The sequence below is a fragment of the Cygnus atratus genome, chromosome Z (genome assembly GCF_013377495.2).
Source record: "Cygnus atratus isolate AKBS03 ecotype Queensland, Australia chromosome Z, CAtr_DNAZoo_HiC_assembly, whole genome shotgun sequence".
Taxonomy (NCBI): Eukaryota; Metazoa; Chordata; class Aves; order Anseriformes; family Anatidae; genus Cygnus; species Cygnus atratus.
The window spans coordinates 53,649,553-53,672,455 of record NC_066396.1 but is presented as its reverse complement, the minus strand read 5'-3'; the positions used below and the strand labels follow the sequence as shown (position 1 = coordinate 53,672,455).

The 22,903-nt window shown below is 41.1% G+C and overlaps 1 protein-coding gene across 2 annotated transcripts in view; it reads right to left on the bottom strand.

The window, feature by feature from the left end:
• Positions 1-67: 67 nt before the first annotated feature.
• The window catches only part of IDUA (alpha-L-iduronidase), a 52,902-nt gene continuing 30,066 nt past the window's right edge, over positions 68-22,903 (bottom strand). Inside the window, exons 3-14 of one of the 2 annotated variants that reach the window (XM_035564224.2) lie at positions 14,287-14,369; positions 13,534-13,641; positions 12,790-12,885; positions 12,012-12,214; positions 11,414-11,593; positions 9,618-9,834; positions 8,808-9,023; positions 8,063-8,184; positions 6,712-6,837; positions 6,019-6,095; positions 5,159-5,259; positions 68-3,030 (exon numbers count right to left, since the gene is read on the bottom strand). In XM_035564224.2, coding sequence (XP_035420117.1) covers positions 2,930-3,030; positions 5,159-5,259; positions 6,019-6,095; positions 6,712-6,837; positions 8,063-8,184; positions 8,808-9,023; positions 9,618-9,834; positions 11,414-11,593; positions 12,012-12,214; positions 12,790-12,885; positions 13,534-13,641; positions 14,287-14,369 — 1,630 coding nt within the window. In that variant the 3' untranslated portion in view covers positions 68-2,929. The remainder of the gene's footprint in view (positions 3,031-5,158; positions 5,260-6,018; positions 6,096-6,711; positions 6,838-8,062; positions 8,185-8,807; positions 9,024-9,617; positions 9,835-11,413; positions 11,594-12,011; positions 12,215-12,789; positions 12,886-13,533; positions 13,642-14,286; positions 14,370-22,903) is intronic. The other variant, XM_050716414.1, reaches the window with a different exon arrangement.

Below are 22,903 nucleotides of genomic sequence, written 5' to 3'. Positions count from 1 at the left end.
TTTTAACAAATAGTTGCAAAACAATCTCGAAAACTTTTGCTTGTTGAAACGCAGACAAACAATCTAATTTTGCAGTTGCAGTTACAGTTTCTTTTATTGGTTGGTCAGCAAGAGACACACCTGAGTGCTCTGCAGTCTTGCCTTTGTTCTGGTTGTACAGAACCACCAAACACGTGTTACTTCCACTTACTGCTAGGCACATCCAGCACTTCTAAAAGCTGAATGTGTGAGGGGGAGCTGATTGCTGCCCCAGTAAAGGAGAAGATGGTAGAGTTGAAGGATTAAGCAAGCAATGTTGAAAGCTCTCTGAGGCAGAATCAGTTGACAGATGGCTATAGAAAACTCAAGTTTCAAGTACTAAGTAGGAAATTTTGTAGGCCTTATGTTACAGAAAAGACCAGAGAGGCCCAAAACTTCTATATGTTGTTGGTTGGAAACAATCTCCAGCTTAGAAACACCAAATTCTCTCTTCTGCTGAAGATTTTTAGACTTGCTCTTTGCTTAAGGTAGTAAATTCATACCAAAGCAGCAAAGAAAACGTAAATAAATCTTGCTGAATATTCAGATCATGTTTCTGAACAGCCAGTGCACCATTTTTGGTCAGCTCTATTTTCCATGCACATTTGCCATTGCCAGCAAAATACCTGAAAAAAGCACCGTGGCGTCCACCCTTTGGCTGATGCTTAATGTAGAAACCCTAGAAGAGGGAGCTATTGACAGATTTTCAAAGTGGCTGGACTGCATCCTAAGAGCCTAGTTTTTATTTGCATCTACAATATGCTTAGGTCTGCCCTTGCAGATAAAATTTCTGTAAGTAGTGCATGGTCCTTGGTTTGAAAACTACTACTACATTCTGCTAACCAGCGTGGGAAGATTGTGAAGCAGAAGACTATGCAAATATGACATCCTAACAGAGTTAACTGTCCTGTCAAGCTTCCGTATCCTCCCCTACTTCAGATGCACTGAAATCTCTTACAGACCAACACTTGATTATTTCTAAGGGTTGTTTTCTGTGTGGTTCCTCTTCATACTGGAAAAACAGTATGTCTTAGCTGCTGCATTTATTTGGCTGTATTTCCTGATTTATCACTTAGATGTAGTTATAACAACTTTAAAATAAAATTTTACTATCTTCATCTAGGTGGAATTTCTCACTAACTCTTTTCTGAAACTGGGAAAGTTATCAGTTAGGCTCTGATGTCCTTTTTCTGTACTATACAAACCTTTACAGGTAAGGAGTTGGCAGATTAGGATGTGACAATCACTCCTTAGTAAAACTTCAGTGAGGCAAGAAATATTTCATCTGATTTCTGAGACCAGATGCATCTTTAAGGCTAACTTTCAATATAAGCACATGAACAAGTAACTAGAAAGTAAGGAGATATGAAGCTTCATCTGACATACACCAACTTTTTCTATATGTTTCTTTTCTGTGCTGTAAATGTGAAGCCATTCAAAGCAGTTTAGCTCTCTCCTACTGTGCGAACTTATTTTTTTTGTCTGTGACCTGAATGTTTCATCAAATATGCAGGCTTTGTTGTTATGCTGGTTAGGTGGCTGATGTCAGCAAAGAGAGCAGTAGGGGACTTGTTTATGTGACAAAGTTGCTCCTCTTATGGAAAACACTCCAGCTGTTTTCACTGGCATTATCCTTCCTTCTACAAGCATTTTAAAGGCACAGTTCAAACTGCGCCAGTTGTGAAGCGGGATGAATAAAAAAACATCCCTGCAATTTCAGGGAACTTTGCTGTTACATAAAGTGTTTGGCATTTGCAAGGACAGCCAGAGGTGTTCTGTAGCTCATCTGAGGCAGTGACACACTTGTGCACATGCTTCAAGAAACACAGAAATTCAAACAGCTCTTGATTAGTTTCCCAGCTGGTAGTAGTTAAATGCAAGCATGTGCTGGGGTGTAATATGAAAACACAAAAGGCACTAACTAGAATTTAACTTTCCTGGCCATCCAAAGCCAAGCCTCAGCTCCCTTACAGTCTAAGCATGAAACTCCAGAAAGGAAGCATGTTGGGGAGAGACGTCACCTGAAGGGCTATAGAAAGCTAGGCTAGGTGATAGCAATAGAGAGAAAGAGAGGTTTTGAGGGCTAGAGCCTTCACCATTAAAAGGCAGTGGCTGACAGGCTTGTACAACCACACAGGCCTCCACAGTGCAAGCAGGTGACTTGGAAAAAAGCACAGAGTGTAAGAGGCAATCTGGTCTGGAGACCAGAGCTTCTTGTGTCTCCTTCTGTTTGTGTGATGGGAATAGCTCTGGAATGCAAGTAACAGCCACAGATGCAAAAACAGCTGCATGGAAATCCCTCTGTGAGAGGGTGAAGAACCTCATACATCTGAAGACAGGGGAAGTGCTCTGAAATAATCCACTGGACCATCTATGATTAACTGGTGGGGAAAAAGAGACCCTTCACTTCATGATCTGGATGTGGCTGTCCAGTTGCTTTGTGCCCTTCCATCACTCTGTTACGTCAAGGCAGCCACGCAGCTGAAACAGGCAATTCACTCTCAGACAGGTCCTCCTTGTGCCTTTGCTGCCATCCTCATTCATACAGCACAGAGATGATACAGCTCCTGCAGCAGATTAAGGCTTAGTAAATCTTAGGTTGTCCTGGGCATTAGCTCAGTGTAAAATAGAGAATAACAAAAATTTATTTCCATAATTCCTAGTTAGAAAAACAAATCCCAGTCCTATAATTGTACAAGCTGGGTTGTCAGTTGTGGCTGTTTGATAATGCTGACTTTGAGCTCTGAAGAGTTAACGGGGGCAGTTGCTTCCAACTTGCATTCCCAACTTGCTTCATCAGGTCCTTTCAATACTCCCTCCTAAGCTTGGGAGGAGTTTACTTTTCTGGGGAGTTGTCATCTGCAGGGAGCATACACCACTCAGTCAACAAACCAGGCACCACTCTTCAGAGTCACTTGAAAGCTTCAACATACTCCACAGGAACGGAGGACAGGCCTGCCTTCCCCCAGTAGTCAATGGCACGCACTTTGTAAAAGCCGGAGACTGAGCTTCCTGCAAATGAAAAGGTTAGAAATGGTCACTGTGAAAGGCTGACACCAGTGGTGCTTGGAGGGTGTCTATAAAATGTAGGTTTGTGGAATGGAGTGGAGAAGCAGTGAATTCAGTCCTGCACCCTACGTAAGTGTGTCTGTACCTGCCTAACTAAAAATGATTATAAATTCCTCAGGGCCAAACACTAGCTCTTTTATTTTTTTATTTTTTTTTCCCATTTGCACCATGTACCTCCTCCTCTCTTCTTCTTAGGATTTGTGAGTAGTTACAGGATTGCTTTCACAGCATTTCCTTTGGAACGAGGCTAGGATATCTCTACTAATTTCCTTTTTTCTGACTCACCTGAATTCTGCCTATTATTCTGCCTTTGGGACAGGTTATATGCAGACAGGATCAACAAAGAAGCAGAACAAGAAGTATGCAGGCTGACTGAAAACCCTCTGCTCCGGTGGCAGGACGACTTACTCCAAAGGTATGTGAGTTCCTGTTCTGCAGATCTCCTGGTTTTCATCCTTGATCCAATTCGAAGAACACATCCTTCACTTGCAGATACTGGAACTTCACAAACGATATAAATGTTTGTGTTTTTTTTCTACTTTATTTACTTGACTTTTATGTGTGATTTAGTATTTTATGTTTTCTTTTCTTAAAGGAAAAAAAGAAGGCTAGAAATAATGAGTAAGAAATATGTACCTAGCTATAATGGTTGCAGAGATGGGGGACTTTTTCAAGCACTCCTTCTTTTTAATTTTTGAAACAAGCAAGTAAATCTGGTAGGTTTCCCAGATGGGCAGCACTAGATGATAATGAATTCTCATCTCAGAGATTTGCCCTGGCCATGATTTACAGTTTCTGGTTACTTGTGCAGCCTTTATGTTGCAACAAGAGCTCTGAATTTTATTATGTGCCCACTGCTAAAGCCTTTCTCAGGCTAAGATGAGCTTGTGTTTCTGGAAGAAGCTTCTCTGAATTGCAACTTACTAGTATCACTTTGAGGTAAGGTCTGTCAGTGTTTCACACAGTTCTGATCAGTGCTTATTAGTAATTCTTGTTCGGCAGAATCCCATTAAGAATTTGACCACTTATGGTTAAACAAACAAACAAACAAACAAACAAGGAAATGACAAAGAAAACATCACAGCCTTCTTTCAGCCTTTTTTATCTGTGTATGTCTGCATTGCATTTAGGCTGTACTTGAGGAGATATGACCACAGTCATGAGGAGTAGCTTTGCCTGCTGACAAAGATGAACTTCACTTCCCTCTAATGTGAAACCTCTAAAATTCAGGCAGCTAGTCAGATCTAAAAAGAAAGCTCTAGGAAACAGCAAAGAGAGGAGTCTCTCCTTGGTTAGGTGTTCAGACAGCTAAAACAAACTGTCCTACAGAAGGACCTCTTCTGTTCTTACAAACTGGGGGCTTCAGTAGCTTATGCCTGTCAAACCATATAAATGGGTTTAAGAACAGGGACAGATGACCAGGAGGAGAGCAGAAGTGCAAGCTTCTGCTGCTGCAGCTCAGAACATGATAAATGTATGACAGTCAAGCCCTGCAAGAAAGGTGGATGTGACCTCACACTTGCTTGTGTGTTGTCAAGTCCTTCGGTAGTTTAACACCTCAAGACTCCGTAGTGCTAAGCAAATGTTATCAAGGGTGCTTGCTCCTACCACCCTACACCAAGAGGACTGTACAAATTGTATTTGCCACACACCCAGACTAACTCATGGCCAATATCTGTGGGAATGAGCCCAAACCTCAGCATTGTCTTGCTTTGAGTCAACAACCAAGAGTACAATGCCAGGATCAGCACAATGCCAAGCTCTGATCATGTGGAGCAATTTTTTTTTTCTCATTTTTGCATGCCTCTACACCAGTAACAACAGCGACAAAGGAGCTGCTTTGCCTCCCAGGGAGTTTGCCAGGCTCATGTCTGGGTGACTTTGGTTTCTGTGACAAAAATTTACTTGTAGCAATGTTCATAATAATGTCCTCATGACTATTTTTCAATAAATGTTTGTCCTTAAGAATAAGGATTTCACTAAGAATGTAGTCCTAAAGGAAGGGACATGCTCTTATTTGTGATGGGAACGTATGTCACTAGCAAGTTACATGTTTTCAGTAGTGCCTTACCTGGACCGTAGACCCAGAGAGTGAATACTGTGTCTTTGGCATTAATCCGCTGGTAGGCTTTTCCATCTGGTGAGAACTGCACTTCAAATGTCTTTATACATCTAGAAAAGAAAACCAGATGAGTTGGTAAACACAACTGATAATGCAGTGCATCATCAAATCTTAATCTCAGAGACATTTCAACAAAGGCCAAAAATAGGAAATACTCAGTTGACTCACGGCTATCAAATGCAGGATGGCATGAATTGTCTATATTAGGAGGAATCACAGCTCCAACAAGCCACAGAAGAAAACCCAGCCTGACTTGCAATATAGGGTACTTGTGGCATCACAAACTGGTAAGCGTTTTTTACTCCCAGACCAAGGGTTATCAAAGCTGAAGTCTGACTTGAAAAGAAGCTGTATCAGTGCTTCCTGGGGAACTCTGGATGTATATTGGACCACTGTGGATAGTTCATCTACAGAAAGTTTCTATTCCAGTATAGCTTGCTGGATCAAGGAACTGGAGGTTTTCTCTTCCAACCTATAGACTTACGGATAATTCTACCTAAGCACCTGTTAATACAACAGTTTTTATCATGAATCTTCCTGTGTGCTATGCTGAAGGAAAGTCCCTCAAAAATGTCATTGGATGCTGGTGAGCAGCGGGCAGATTCTCTTGCTCAGACAATAAATTAGTCAGAATTACTTTCTTTAAATACATAGGGGTTCTACAGTTCATTTTGTCATGCAAATGTACTGTAGCATCACTCAAGGAGCAAGTAGTCATTAACTAGTAAACTTGTTTCACTTTGAAGGACCGGTGGCAACTTAGCGAGTCACGTGTTGGTTATACCCATTGTATTTTAAAAGGCACTTACTTTGAATTTACACAACCATCGTCCCACAACACAACAACCTGTCCTTTTGTGAGAGGGATGAAACGAACACCAGTCACCTGTCCAAAGACAAATGCCCATATAAGAAAGCTGTACAAACCAATCAGTAAGGTCAGATGTTCTGTCCTCATCCTACCTTACTAAGTTTTTCCTTTGATTCTCTCCATTGAGACTTGGATTAAAGAACAAAATTCCTAGCTCTGCGGCTTTGTAGACTAGAAGTCTCCAACCTCTAAACCTTGCAGAAGACCTTCAGAGGCTCTGTGCACCACTATGAGCATGGTTATCACTTGGGACTGAACAACCAGATACAGATATCTAATCTAGGACAGGCATGATTTCACTTCATTTTTAGCTATGAATTATTAACTGGAGAACTGCTGTCAAGCCTGGTAGCACATGACATAATTTTAAAACAGAAACTGTATTGCTGCGTTATTATTTTCCTACCATTGGTAAACTTGCTTTTATCTCAGTGATGGCTCCTATCACTTGCTGTGGAATGCTTTATCTTGAATTATGCCTTGGATAGCCTTCTTATCAAAGGAGAGAACTGCTAATTTACTAAGTGTACTGTGGTACTTTTAATAAATAATAGGCCCAAATGCTTAATGAGATTTGAAGAAGGAAGCAGTTTCTAATTTGGCGAGTCTGTTGGTAGAACACCACACATACTTGATCAGGAACAGAACTGGGTCTTGCACAGATGTGGATGAGAAAGACTGAGGGAACGGGGAAGTCTTGCTTCAGTGTCAGGATGCCTCCTTCAGGAAAAGTGAAGGGGCCTGTTGCCACTGGGTCCTGTGGATTCAAAGACAGGCCTTGTGAATAATCTTCCATTAACATTACAGAATGTAATATCTAACTGTTACTTCAGTGTAAAATGATTGTGTATTTACTTAGGGGCTATAAAAAAATTCTAGTAGAGTTGTAAATATGTGCTGATACATGGCTTATAACCATCAAAGTTCTTCAACCTAGCAGACTTTTTTCTATTTTGGCTGTATTCCACCTCTTCACAAAACACATATTATGTCCATCCCACAAAATACTAGGCCACAATGCCCTACAGCTGCAGTCTGCAGGTTTAATTAACCTCTCAGGCATGCCTTTCAGGCTCTCAGGTCTTTACAAACTGCGCCACCTCTTTGCTGTAGATCTCCAGTGTGCACTGAAAGCTATTGCTAGCTACAACAGCCACTCAGATGAGGTTTCACAAGATGGCCAAAAGGATCTAAAGCCTTTCTGCTGTCTTGCCAAAGGAAAACCCGATGGCTCCTGTAGGATCCCATAGGCCTTAGCAATAGGGGTTTATAGTGATTGGGAAGAGATGACACAGTTCGACTGTACACCAAAGTCAGAAGGCAATTACTGTCTGTGAGCACTGAGGTGGTAAAGGTGGTCTCCTTTGTTTTAACCCATGGGTCTGAATGCTATGCAAGAATGAGCTAAAATTACATGCCACTCACATATTCTCATACACAGTAAGTAATCTGGGCATGGCTTTTCTCAGTGAGAGGGGACACCTGAGAACTTATTCCTCAGTCCCCTCTGGGGTGAAATCGGAATTGGTGAGGATGAGGGGAAACTGCAGGCCTCCCCAGGAGCCCCTGAGAGGCACAAGGAGAGGCCAAGTGTCTTCTGAACTAGCACTGGGTAGTTTCCACCTCAGGTGGCTGTTTGTTTTCTGTTACAGAGGGTTTTTCTTTTCAACTACCTGCTGAGGCAATGTGACCCTCCTGTAATATATGCAGGGCCATGTGACCTATTTGGGGCCACTAGCAGAGAAGCTAGTGATCTACATTTAGTCTCTTGTATAACATGAATGCAAAGCTAGCAATTGTCTGTGAGTTACGCTTCTCTGCATGGCTGCAAGTCCATTTTCAAATGCATAAGAGACGCACATGACTGTGGACTAAGGAAAAAAATTTGACTACCTGAGCTGATGCCTTGTCTCTTTATCTGTAATTAACCAATTAACAACCACTTTAGCCATACAACACTTCAAGGAAATACACGGTCATACCTCAGCATCCCTGATTTGCTGGAACTGCTCTGGGGATGGAAAGTCAGGGCTTCCTACCTCCTTCCACTTCAGGTAGGGATTGGTTTGGTTGTTATCCAGGTAATACGTCATATACACTGGCTCTTCAGGAACACAAATGAAATAAAGTAAACCCTTCATTTGGATTTAAATACCAACAAGAATAAATTTAGCAGAAGGTGCTGACATATACATTCGCAAAAGCGATTTCAGCACTTTGGAGCCTGGCTTCCAGTGGAAAGTCATGAGGATAGGGATAGCACTCTTATGAGGCTCTACAACCCAGCCTGTATTTTCCAAGTTCAAATTTTAAGTTATTATGTCCACATCCAGAATTGAGGCCCACTTATTTTTTTGCGGAGGTGCTGCATGTATTTGTTGGACAACTGCATCAATTGTGTAATAGTGTGGTCATGTTGGCTACCTTGGAGTGATCTTGGTAAGGGAATTTGTTGCCTGGCATTATCCAGCCAAAATAAATAGCTTTCTGAAAAGGTAGCATTTGCAGCTGTTGTTAAAGACAGGGGCAAAGTGGAAAGAGTTTTTCCTACAAGAGCACCATCATATCTCAGAAAAAAATGGGAAAGATGAAAAGCCCAAAAGATGAGTGAGAAAGTTAGCAAATGAAACTCACTCTTGCCAGGAAAATAAACTCATCAGAAGTTTTTCAGCACACGTTCTGCCTTCATAATCAATTATGTGAACTGCCTACATGATGTTTGCTTACCTCTAAGTTTGGGGAAGTGGGTGGCATTCACTGTGACAGTGCTGATATTGGATGAAGTCCTGTTATCTTCACTTGAATAAATCAGTAGAGTAGCTTGCCAACTGTCAGAGGGCTGCAGCTCACTTGGGGTGTGCACAGATGCCAGGACACCAACTGTGTCGTTTTCAGTGCTTTCGCCTTCACTGCTCTTTACTTCTGCAAAGATCTGTTTTTCTCCTTTGAAAAAATGTGACAACTCTGTAAACATAACTGCTCGTCTATCCAACTTCTGATACAAAAAAGGTCAGAACATAGGGATCTATAGGTTGAGTGGTGTTCTAGCTTTTTTTTTTTTCAGGTATAGCAACAGTCAGGATTATGGGTGGATTTTATTACTGCAGAGCATGCACATACCACAGCAGGTCTTATGCTTAGCAGCTCAGCTAACAAAGTCTACATATGTAACAGTGAATTAGGATCTCCCTTTAGTAGGCTGCATGTGTCTTACAGCTCTAGGCATTTATTAAAGTCATTTGCAGCCTGAAGTGATGGCACATGAGGAAGTACCAATCAACTAAAAAGGGTGGTTGGCATGCAGAATTTGTAAACAAAGCAGTAGATTAAATCAAAGAGATGACAGACTGTCAGGAAGATTCTCCTGAGCTATTAATTTCTCAGAGGAAATGAGAGTTCATTTTTGTAACAACCACAGCTGGGTAGGAGAAATCTGGCTTTTATCAAGAGTGAGATGGCTGACCTAATCTCTGTCATGCATGAAGCTCCTAGGTAGATGAAGTTACTGATGTGCTCTCTCCTCGGTGATTATCATACCTAGCAGTGCCAGCAAGCCCATGACAGTCAGCACTGGTTTCCGCACCATCTGGACATGAGGTGGCTTTGTATTGTTCATCTGGAAACGTGCTGTCAGAGTCCGCTGTGTGAAGTTATGGGGGTAGTAGCTCAAGAAGGCATTGTCATTACTCAGTAGTGTATAGTTGATGGTGTTGTTGGCTTTGGCAATAAGCAGGTTTTGATGCTGGATGATTACCTGCAAAATCATGGAGAAAATGGAACTTCATTGCGGAAAAAATCCAAAGAAAACATGATATCTTTATTTATTTTTTATTTTTAATCTTTATGGCATATTAGAAGGAACTGTCACTCTGTCATTTAGAAAAGTGTGAAAAACAAAACTGTTCTTCACACCTCTTGAAGAAACTGTTTTTAGATAATACATTAATCACTGGAAAATTTGAAGTATCCACACAGTTTAGGCAATAAAAATTCTCTGAAATGACTACTACTAGTAGTTTGCATAAATTATGAATATGTTTCCGTGGTGACTGAACTACAAATGATATTCCTCTGTTTTGAATATTGGATTAGTAAACTGTATTTATTAGCTGAAATAAATGTAAATGTAAAAACTCCAAATCTGGAGTTACTTTGTACCCATTAGACTAGTGTCTATAAATTGGTCCCAGATTCCATTCCCCAGTGAGTAGTTTTATCCTTTTAGTGCTAACAAGGAATACATTCTCTCTCAGTATTGCACTGGTTACTGAGCTGTTATGCAAAATGCCGGAGTTCCCAAGCTCTCTGTTTACCAGATTGTGCCTAGATATCAGAATCAAACACTACTTCAGAAAGCTGACAACAGAGAAGGTCTCATAATTGTGACTCCGAAGAAAGTGCATTTAACAACACCAGGCTCCAGCTCCTATCCACCGAAGTGTTAATTTTCTGTTGGATAGGTCTTTTTTATCCCTTCATAACACCATGTCACTATAAGCACTGCTCTTTGTCTCAAAAACTCCCTGCAGTGCAGCCAGTGACTTACTGCTCTGGAGAAGAATCCTTCTGTATGCAGGCTAAAGGAGCTAGAAGCCTTTGTCCACAGGCACAGCTGACAACACGTATCCCATTCCTGGGTGACACACATGCTCCCATTTTGGGAATTACTGCTTTGCACAGGAGTGTTTGGACTCTGGATGCTGTATAAGGTAGTGGGTCACAAAACAGGCGTGCAGTGGGAACTGTTGCTTTGTAAGGGGAAGACCTGAGCTTGCCCTGGGACCAGACTACAGTTCCTGCAAGGGCAGGAAAGCTAAGCATTCTCTTCTCCTTCTGCTTTTCTGATCATGAGCAGTATTAACAGTAATTAATAAGACCATATGTAGAGAATCATTATCCAAAGACAAAGAATAGGCTTATGCTTAGAGCTCAGTGGACTTCATAATTATACCTGATGTCCCTTGACAAGATAAACTCGTGAAGAGACTGGGAAATAATCCCACAGAAGTGAGGTGACAGCTTGGAGAGAGAATGTGTGGGTATAGTCTTATCAGGTGGATTTAACTGGGAAATTGTATACAATATCCAACACATTCTCCAACATATGGATGGCTAGTTATTGTTTGTTTGGTTTTTTTTTTTTGGGCTGATTAAGAAAATTTATACAAAGTAAATAAAGCTACTGTTAACAAACTGTTCAGGGAAACACCAGCTATATCTGTTAGGCTCTCTATTTTATCTATATTATTCTGAGTAGTCAGAAAAAATGACTCTAAGTCTACTTTTGCAACCGTGTTAACACTTCAGAAGACCCTACTGTGACAATGTTTTACCTTTACAACCATAGCTGCATATGTCACATCAGCTCGCCACGGCTGTGGGATGGACCATCCAACCATAGGATCTGCTTCATCATTGTATATGGGAACAGAAGCAAAATTTGGAAACAACTTCTGAATTTGTTCAACTGCTTCCACTTCTTGTTCCAAGATGTAGAGAGAACGCCCACCTCCCTGCAACAATATTTCATATCTGCTTAGTGAAAGTGAGCAAACAGTAGTAGAGACACAACATGGAGACCTAAACACATTATAAAAATATGTTGCTGGAGTCCCTGAGGAGCTGTGGACCACAGAGTATTAGAATCTTACACCTAATCCACTACAGTATCCGCTGATTATATGAGCTCCTCCTAAAACATAAAATGGAAAAGATGTAGAGGAGCTGAATCCCCGTGGGCATTAGGCATAGGCCTTTGAGTTGAAGTCTTGCAACTGACCATCTTCTTCAAAATTTCTTTAGAATAGGTAACTAGTTATAATTCCTGATATAGGTTGCACACTCACCTAAGAATCAATGTCATAAATAGAATAAAACGTAAGTTGGACTAAACTGATTAAAAATAGCTTTAAATTGAAGTCTTGGACCAACCTTCTTATGAAGAGAGATGTAGTCCAGCCTTACACCAGTCTCGCCTGTGAAGAAGTTGGTTCCATTGTAGCAATGACGCAGAAGACTCCAGCATATGGGTGACTTGGGAAAAAGGTGGAAGGAATCTCCAGGCCCTCCAAATTTTAGTAGAGGACTGGCTGCTCTTAATCCTTCTGAGCAGGCATCATAATAGTTGAGGAACCCTGAAGTCCAAGCAGATACATGTATCAACAATAATAACTCAAAATAGAATCTTGATCTAAAACTATGGGGAGATATTATAACTCCTTCTATTTTTGCATTTATTGGCAGGACCTCACAAGCTGAGTCTACTCTTTCCTAGGCAATGACAACATGAGAATACATGAAAACCTCTGCTGCATTCACAAGGTTCTTTCAAAGGTCTTGTGAGGACAGGTTCCCAAAGCATGCATTTATCAGTGAATGATTTTCCTCTTATCCCACCCTCCACCCTGTTACTCCTAGTAAACCATTTAACAGTATTTTATAACCAATGAACAGGACTTAACAGTGTAACTCCTATTCTGTTTTCCCTGTTCTGCTAGCCCTGTATTACACTGATGCTCAAGCAGGGAACAGAGTAATTATTGTAGTAAGTAATATGACCTGAGCAAAAAAGATTAGATACACCTTTCACACTCCTTAGCTCTCCTATCTACCTTATTACTTTGCCAGCATCTCTCCTTCCTCACTGTTTCCCACCCAACACACACACTTCTCCCTTACTACACTAGTAAGTACTCCAAAATATGCTTACCTTCCACTGTCATAGACACATTGTCAAAGTCATGGTGGTCTGGTTCATTCCAAGTTTCAAAATTCCATTTAGCAACATGCTCCAATCCGTATCTATCTGTGTAAGAGGCCTCATTTATCAGTGAGTTGAGTGCATGTACAGACAATCCTATCAGTTAGTCATGTGCTACACATGAGGTTATACACCCTGTTATACTGCAGTACGGTGTAAATTACCTATTTTTAATAATCCGGCAAATGCAATTTTGGTGATTTCAAAATGGTACTTCATTTTGGATGTAGCAATATTTGAAAAATATGAAAGGACTACCAACACAAAACTGCAGTAAGGTGATGTGAATAACAGCTGTGTGGGTAGGGCACCCGGCCTAAGTGAGACTCAGGCTAAGGCTTCTGCTTTGTTGGAAATATTTGAAGCTGTCACGTTGGATGCATTCAGGTTATCATGCCCTAATGTGAGCTGGTGGTTTACAACCACAATAACATAAAGAAGTTAAAACTCAGACCCCAGGGGAAGGCCAAATGTGCTGCCCAGAATACACTGCTCATTCAGACTGTTGGACATGGAACAGAAACATGGGGCAATAATCCCATTGGCTATTCTGGCATGGGTTTTTCCCTGTTTTGTGCTGAATACCAGTGTCATGAAATTGAACACAACCCACAGAATTTTTTGAGGTAGTTAGAAAGGATCACAACAGAATAAGTAATAGGAATGTTTCCTTTTTTTTTTTTTGAAACTTACCTATATATCTCCTGGCCAGAAGTGTAATTAAATTTCTCCATCTTACTGCCTGCTCTTTATCTTCAAAATTTAAAAAGTATCCTGATGGATTTCCCATCAATTCAAATCCTAAAATAGACACAAAAGATTAGATTTATTTATTTATTTATTTATTTATTGTGAATGATAATCCCTTTTGATTAGCTAAGGGGTTATTGCATTATCTGAAGTAACCTCATTAGTGAAGAAACAGAGATAACAAGCAGCATCATTTAGTGGGTTTTCTTTCCTGTTTCTTCATGTCCCCACTGGGAATATTTCAGATTTGAGGTTGCTCACTCTTGTTACTTGTTGATGACAATAGTAATCAATAATAATACTTACAATCACAAACTGAAGGCACAGGGTGAACATCAAACACTGCAGAAATACAGGGGAAGCTATACTTCGAGGACCTGCTTCTTTGGCCCCTTTGAGGCACAAAGTTAATGGGTACAAAACTTTCTCCTCTTCAAGAAATCTCATTTCCCAATTGGTACATCTCAGACTATTGTTGCAAGCAATGTAAAAGCATTTGTGTTGTCTTAAGTGCCCTAATAATGCTTTTCTTGCACAGTTTACATTTACATGAACATGAGTTAAATGCAAGCAGTAAAAAATGAATTTTGATCAAAATCAGCTTTGGCAAAGCTCACTAATAATGGTTCTATCTGATGATTGCACAATATGGTCAAACAGATGTGGCTAGCAGTGAGGGGAGGGAGCTGCTCTTACCTGGAATTAACTTATTTTCCCACAGGAGATCCATAAGGTTATCCAAGGCAGTAAAATTGTAGTGAAGTTTCTCATTCATCACTCTGAAGAATACAGGTGATAAAATGGTCCAATGTAAATATTGTAGCACTTGTTTGCAGACAAGCCAGATGTGTGCTTTCTTTTGGCTCTCAAAATTTATATATAACTAGGTTTCTTGCAACTGCATGCACATGTTCTTGCTCTAAAGGGTGTTCACCATAAGCAAGCCATTTTTCTTGTCCAACACATACTGTTTCCCTATTCCAGCAGCAGCAACAGAAGTAATATAATGAGGTTGCTTGTTGGGTTTTGAGTGTTTCACAGTGTGTTAGGTTCTCTATCCTCCTCCCAAAGCAAAATTTACCAAGACCGTTCTTGGCTATCCTCCTTTTTCAGTTTTGAATTGATTACCTACTGACAGGCCAGCTGGTTTCCACCTCGTCTCATATGCAGTCTTTCTTAATGCTCTTTTATTTGCAATATACAACCGACTTTCCTTAAAAGTTCTCATGGGTTTAAAACAAGTTGAGAAAATAGCTCTATGCCTTTCAAAGAATGGTGAATTTATACACACAGTTGTAATTTGCCTGTAATTGCCTGTAATTTTTACTTTATTGCTAGCATTCACTTACTATTTCTCCTGTACTTCTTGGATCTCTGGCTGCAACAATTTGTATTTCCAACTTGCTTTTGTATTTAGAAGTGGAATTCTGTCAGCCACATTTAAATATCTGAATTTTCCATATCTGAATATCCCAACTCAGGATATTCTATGATTCTGTGAATTCAAAGACTTAGTAAAAGCCCCATGATGCATTCCTTCGTGTCAGCAATTATTGCAGGAGTGCAAAATTCAGCAGTGCAAAACTGGGGTGTGCAACTGCATGGGAACACTGGAGTTCTTTTACCCAGGGGCTGAGAAATGCAATTTGCAATGATCTATGATACATTTGAAGATATACTTTAAATTCCTGAAAGGTTTTTCTCACATGGCACCCACTGAAAACAAATATAATGTGACATGTAGGTTGTGTACAGTTTCCCATAAGTTCTGAACGTGTAGCCTGATTTAACTGAAATCTGACAGGGCAGGAAAAGTCTTGCAGTATGAAGTATCAACAAGGAATTCAAAATTAACTGTTGTTGACAGTATTCTGTTAAGGTAACTTACTGCCATTTGGCACAAGCCACAGCTTTGGGCTGGTGTCCAAATTCTGCTTCGGAATGCCCTGAGCAAAAGGTTTTGTAAGCACCCTTGAAGACTACGTGCAGCCCTGGTAAGACCCTTAACGAAGATGTTTAGGGTCTTGCCATTATCTGTCAGAGCTGATTTCTCCATCCTTGCCAGAGAAACCTACCCTGGTACACTGCAGCCTGAGCTCTGCCTCTGCTGCCTTGACCACTTTGTCCTAGGCACCCTGCCTCTGCTTGGGTTGTACAAATGAACTGCAGACGGAGTGCCCTAGGTATGATAGAAGGGGGAGAGACAATCAGTTACAGGGATTTTTACTGATCAGAGCTAGCAAGGCATGCTGGGCACAAAGAGTAGAAAGTGGGAGTAGAACAGTCAACAGATCTCTTAAATCACTGCTGGGTTCTGTGTAGAGACTCACAAACTCGTTTCTTTCCATGCCCTTAACAGGGAAGAAGGGGTCTGAGCCACTTAGACTGAGGGTTCTTCCTCTGTCCTCTCTTGCCAAGGGAAAGTTTCAGTTGAGAACCTGTAATAGTAATCTTGAAGGTCTCAGAGAAATAAGAAGGGCTGACAGAATTGCCTAGTGAATAAAGAAGGGAACTGTCCGATGTAAAGAGGAGAAAGTGCCATCAGCATCTCTGACTAAGAGAGCAAAATAGAACAGGCAAAACAAATGTAATCCAAGCTATATCCACTGTACCAAACCCATCTGTGACATAACCATGCACATACTCTTAGTCCCAGCACGGTCACACTCTTAGCAAAGACCTGAAGCTGGCTTGTCTCTTTTAAAGTATGTTCTTCCACCATGACAGACATTGTCATGCCTGCAGCCACTGACAGGCTTGCAGCTCCTGCCAAAGTCAAACAATGCAGATGTGAAAGAAGAAAATGTCAGATTTACTGTAGTACCCATAAGAGCATTTCAGAAGTTACTGTTGAACTAAAGAATGGCTGTTTGGAACGAGCTTTTTATTATTATTATTATTATTATTATTTTTTGGCTTACACAGACATTTAAAAAAAAAAAAAAAAAAGGTCTGTCAGTCTTATTCCAAAGTTCAAAGACAATTATTTTGTTGCAAAATGTAGTTGTGCTCCCTCAGATCCATTAACTATTTCCAGTTATACCCTGTGTTCTATTGAAATATTTGCTTACTTGCACACTTACAGTCAGTGAGCATAAGAATGATTAACTCTACTGTCTTGTAAAAACTTAATAACACCATCCAAATAATAGCAAAGGAACAAATGTCTTTCTGACTCCAGTCTAAGGGCTACACAGTACTATGCGAAAATACGTAAACAAAGCCTTCTGTCCTATGCAAGTACACTCAAGATCCCAGCAAATCTACATTTTTTTCTCCTATGTCCACTAAGTAAAATATTTAAAACAGAATGCCATTGCCAGCCATGACTGAGGTGGCAGTACATTATTTGCTGTGCTATGTGTGTAGGTGTGGAGGTACATCTTACTTCCTTTGGCTGATCTGCCTCTTTATGAGAATATTTTCTTGCTTGCAGATGGATTAGTAAGTATCCTGCTATTAACAAGATATGCAAGTTACAACCTTTTTCTATTTCAATACCTGAAATAATTTCTGTCAGAAAAAAATTCATTAGAGGTGCTGCTTTGACATAGCACCAGTCATCAGACCAAGAGTTTGAATAGCTGCATGAAATAACGTTTTCCGGGATCTTGAAGATTCTTGTTTGTATAACCAATTTATCTCCAACTTCAAGAACATAAAATGACTACTTGCCTGATATGATTGCCACTTTCACAGACCTTGTTCTTACCCTTTATAATGTTACTTTTCTGATGTGAAATGGATGTTTTTTTTAATGACCTATATATGATCACTAGAATTCGGGTTGCAGGGCTGCATGTCATGAGGTGTCTGTAGGCAGTGCTGACTGCCAGTTGTGAGGCACAGCAGGGAACTCGTAAGCTGGTATTAAATACAGACATTCTGCATGGTGAATACTGGCTCAAGTGTCAGGCTGTTACCACACATGACAGTAAATATAATTTCAAGACACTGATGACAAGATCAAAACTCATCAACACGGCTGTAAGAAACAACTGCAATAAGGCATTTGATTCAACTTGCAAACCTTTACCAATATTCAAACTCTTTTTTTGCCAGCTTCCTCCCTGATCTCTCTGCTCTTAAGTCATGGTTTCTAGATAGCTCTTCCTCTATTTATGAACAAGCAGAAGTCTATGTACTCGTCATTTCAGCTGAATGCTTGCCAGACTGGGATTGCTCACGGTTTGCTGTTGGCTATTTCTGATGTGGAGCAGCAATCACTGCCCTGTCTGTGCCTGGATTTCAGAAGTTCCTCTACTGTGCTTTTCAGGGAGACTTGCCAGATAAGTCTTTCCTTTTCTTCAGTCACAACAAGGAAATGCACTTAAGCATTTTTACTGGCATCCTGGCAGCGATGCCTCTGTAAGTCCCAGGCCTGAGGCTGCTATACTCCAGAGCCTGCTCCTGCAGGTGAAGTTTCTTTCCAGCCTGTGCCATGGTCATGGTTCCAGGTCCATTTGTATGTGCTTCTCTTGTGCGTCTCATGTCACAGCTGTGCTGTGAACATGAAGAGCAGTGATGAGTAAGGAGGGGGGCCTGCTTACTGCCACAAACTCTTACTATTTTCTTTTTTGGAAAGATGGCTTGCTTTGTGGGCCATCCTTTGCTGAGTCAAAGGTTACAGGCCATTGTTAAGAGCTTTCTGCAGCCTTTCCACATACTGGAGGAAGGGGGGTAATTATTAAGGTGTCAGCACCTTAGTTCACATGAAGATCTGCTTCAGCTAGCACAGCTGTGGATTCTGCTCCTTAGCCTGTGGCTATGGCTCCCCTCCTGTGCTCAGCAGGTTGCATCTGCCTCTTTTCTGACCTGAGCTGATCCCATCCAGGGATATAGTAGCACACTCTAAAAAACTAATGCACACACAGACATTGGACCAAATATCTTATCTACAGAGAAGAAAGCAAGAAAAACACAGGCAGGGAGTGTTTCTATTCCAGGTAATCTTCAGTCAAGTATTGAATCTCTGATAACACGTCAAGGTAACTTTATCAAACTTTAATGTAGTGAACAAAATTCCCCGGAAAAGGAAACACTGGCTGACCCCCATCAGTAGACCACAGCCCTGTTTAGGAATTCAAAGGTAGCGTGTGAGGTGACCATCAACAGAGGTCTTCTGCTGAACAGAGCTTTGTCTAGCCTAGAATTGATGTGAACAGGAAGTATCTATATATCAGAGTAGTGCCCTTCTCATCCAGACGTTCTCACTCAGCTCGTGTAGCCTCCCTTAGCATTCCTCATGGACACGGTTAACACACAAGTCAGAACCTAACGTAACTTGACTTATTTTTACCAGTGTCTGAGAACAGCAACAGGGCCAGGTATGTCTGTTGCTTACATGCAACCTCTCTTCCAGCAGATTAGCTGTGGTGGCTGGCTAATGCCAGCCCCAGGGCAGCAGAGCCTGCTTACATCCACACTGGGAGCTCCTCATGGGAAAGACTGCTGGCCAAATGGTGAATGCAGACAAAAAACAGGGACAGAAAACTGGCACAAGGTGTTGGCAGAGGTGAGGTGCAAATGACAGCTTAACAGTAAACATAATTTTTCCACAAGGTACTGTTTGACCTCAGAAAAGAAAGGTGCACTCCATGAGGGAGCCACCTAAAAAAGCCACAAATCCATGGGAAGCTTTCTGCATTACCATCTTATTTAGAGATAACTGAAGGTGGAGCCTGAAGTACTAGGCATACTAGGCATCCTGGTGTGGTGTCACCTGAGATAACAATCATATTACATACCAGTATTCATTTGATAGATGCTTAGCTGTGTGCCAGACCATCGTTATGTGGCCTGGTAAGCTGGTTCATGCAGGCATACACTTCCTTGGCCACGGTGCCAGGATGTGGCCTTTGGCTAGGTGACACGGTCAAGGTTGTTCTGATGAGTATGTATGCACGGTAATTAAATGCCACCTCTCAAGTGTAAACAACTGTTGTTTTAGGTAACTAGTATAAGGAGAACCCTTAGAAACAGTGTCCTAAGGAACTGCTTACTGCCTTTTCAATGTTCCTCATGACATTTTAAGAGAGCATGAATCTTCAGACCAGACTTAACGTACATGATGAGCAAAGTGTCCCTATAACCTTGAGAGGAGTTCAGCATCCAAAGCTGAGTCTTACTTTTTGCAGACGAAAGGAGAACTGATTCTAGGGAATATTCACTGGAAAGATGTAGGCACAGTCACTGATAAACTCTGTCATTCAACCTTTTGCTGCTACCAGCTTCTCCAGAAGGAACTGTCTTCAGAAGTAACTGTCTTACTTCTTCAGCCAGGAAAGCAGTCTGTGAAGTGACAGTGAGTCACATAAGCTGTGGGCACAGCATCTTCAAGATGAAGGTCAAGAGTTCTAGACAGGCTATGTCAGCAAGTTTATCTTTTCCAAGAGGGCAGCTTGCTCCCCTCCAAGTCCTTCTTACAGCACAAAATAATCCTGCTTCCTGTTTTTCACTTGACTTTTGGCAGCTATGAAGAGTGAAATGGAGACAGTTTAAAGTTCAGGCTGTTACAAAGACCTTGTTTGCTCCAAAACCACCGTCTACATGAGATTCTTGTTCTGCTGAGTACTTTAAAACCTTCTGACCTTAGAAGCAGGTCCTACGGGACTGTGAGTAGTATGGAAATGATACCTCGGAGTATACGAAGGGCAGGGTATTTCATTAGCATTCACCTTTCCACAGGCTGCCTTCTCAGCAGTTATTGCTCCAGGTTTCGTCAACATCAACCAAAAAAACTACTAAATTGATACCTCAGGTTTAAGCACAAGATCATTAATGAATAACTACGAAATCAGCAGGCTCCTGGGTTATTAATAAACAACACTCCCCTTCTGAACGCAGCTAGAAGCTGACAGTATGGTACTCATTCACATCAGAGCTGCTTCTACCATGTTCTTGCTCCACTTGCTCTAGCTTTTTACCGTCACTACAGGTATGGTAGTTGGCCCTCTTCTGTGAAGTCTTTGTATTCCCAAATGACCATGATCACTCAACCTTTTGCAGATTCACAAACACTGTTTCTTCGTCCCTAGCAGTCCCTATGCAAAACACAGCCTGCGCTTTTCACAGGCTTTACAGAACAAAAAGCTTCATTTAGACAATTTTTCAGAGCTGCAAGATCAAATATTACTAGATAATAATAATATTACTAGCTAAAGAACTGGCATATTTTATCACTTCCAGCTTCATTTGTTAGCATTAATACCTCTTTTCGTTTGCTTCTCAGTGATATCATTTGTGTAAACAGGGACTGAAAATCTGCCTGCTTTGGTTATGGCACAGCTTCTGCACAGAGGCAGAATGCCAAAGACTTCAGCACATGCTGTGCCTCTCTCTGAGGGCAGAACTGGGCCTGTGCTAAGCATAATTCACTCACCCTGTAGAGTGAATGAGTCAGCCCAGCAGTAAGGGGAGGGAGGATGCATTGCCAAACTACACAGCCAGGCAGCATCCAGCCCTTGCTGATGTCACAGCCTGTCACAGTTAATCCATCCACACAACCAACCAGCACGATACATGCACAAAATGAAGGACGGGTATGAATCTTTGTATTTTAGGAACAAACTGGCTTCATACATGCAAAACACAACATTTGCTAATTTACTGGAAATCACTCTCTCTTCTACAATCCAGCCAGGAGCTGTGCATTCAGCGGCATCTTTTTATTTTTAAATAAAATCAAAATTGAAATTCATTTTTGACTGAATTCATTCAAATTGAATTTCATTTATGGAACGTCTTAATTAATTTCTTTCCTCTTTGAAATCAGCATTATTCGATGTTTACCTTGCAAAGCAACTCACAAAATTTTTGTTCTAATCTGGCTAAATCTCACATGCACAGAAGTGCAAGCAAACAACGAATGCTCTCAAGCCGCTGTTAATTGTGGCCTATGATTTTCCATTTCTTACTCAGCCTGCTTTTGTGAGCACAGTCTCAGTCCTTCCTTCAGCAATGTGCGTGTTGGTTAGGGGGGAAGAGAGAGAGGCAGACAAAGCATCAGCAGCTTCCTGTGCCAAGGTGAGTTAGCTTGCTAGGAAAATATTATTAGTCTGTTGTGTCTGTACCCCCCACCTCCCTCCTTTTAAAACAAATTTAAGATGTAAAAAGAAAAACAGGCTACGGAAGTGTAGAAATGGAGGTAACAGGTAAAGGTGTTTTGGTATCTGGCCTCTCCAGACATGTGAACATACCCTATCGGATTATCTAGGCATGGATAATTTGGTATGTCGTGAGATCTTAATTGTGATCTCATTGAGATTCATTGAGCATACATTCATTTGTGAAGGGAATTAATCAAATAACGGTAAGCAGAATCCAGTAGCAGGAATTGATTTTTGGCTGATTCTTGACTACAAATTTAAAGGCAGTTTGATTGGTACGCTCAGCCACTTTGTAAACTGGGCTGCGAGAGCAGACCCTCCTTTCTGACCAGTTTTGATGTGTGGAAGTGATTTGCTCCTGCAGAACACATGACTACAAGTGAAATGTTTACTGTAGTTTTGTGCTGTCATTGCTGATGCCACTATAAATAACGTCACCTATAAGCAAAATTTTGGAGAGTTGGGTAGGGAGATTAAATCCATAGTGAACGTTAAAGGACGACTTCGCAAATGCACAAAAAAAAAAGAGGAATGATGACCAAGTGCTAAAACTAGTTTGAGTCAAGCATGTAACTCCTTTTGGCATTGCCTGGGAAAGCTGTCACTGAACTTTTCATTCCAAGTGGCAGCTGACTGTTCTCTGTATATATCCAGCATTCTAACTCAAGCACCCAGTGTGATAATGCATCTTCACTGTAAGGAGTCTCCGTGGCACATATCTGACTTACTGGTTTAATTACACAGTACTCTTACTGTTACTTCCTCATTTTCACATCTTTATTTTCTGTTTGAGCTCCTTCTATTGTTTTGCCTGTTAGCTTTATGTGCAAACATAGTCCAAAGATGTGTGAATCCAACTGCTGCACAGGACCTGGCTTATTTACTGTTGTGTGGTAGCACAACAAGGTGTTAGAATGGTTGCACTCCCTGCTGCCAAATACGCAATGAGAACTAAACTCAACAATGCTCTGCATAGTCTGCTCTGTAAATCTGACAAGCACTCAGGTTGCTCGTAGGCTGGACTCATATGCTGCAACTGGATCTGAAGTTTTGGACTAATGCAGTGTGCTGCATTTACCAGGTCTTCACCTTTTGCCACCCTATGGTTCTCAAAACTTGTTTTCACTTGGTGAGATCTGTAGGGAGGAACCTGTAATGGGACAACTAGCAAACAGCCAAAGAAAAGCAAAAACATGGATGTCACA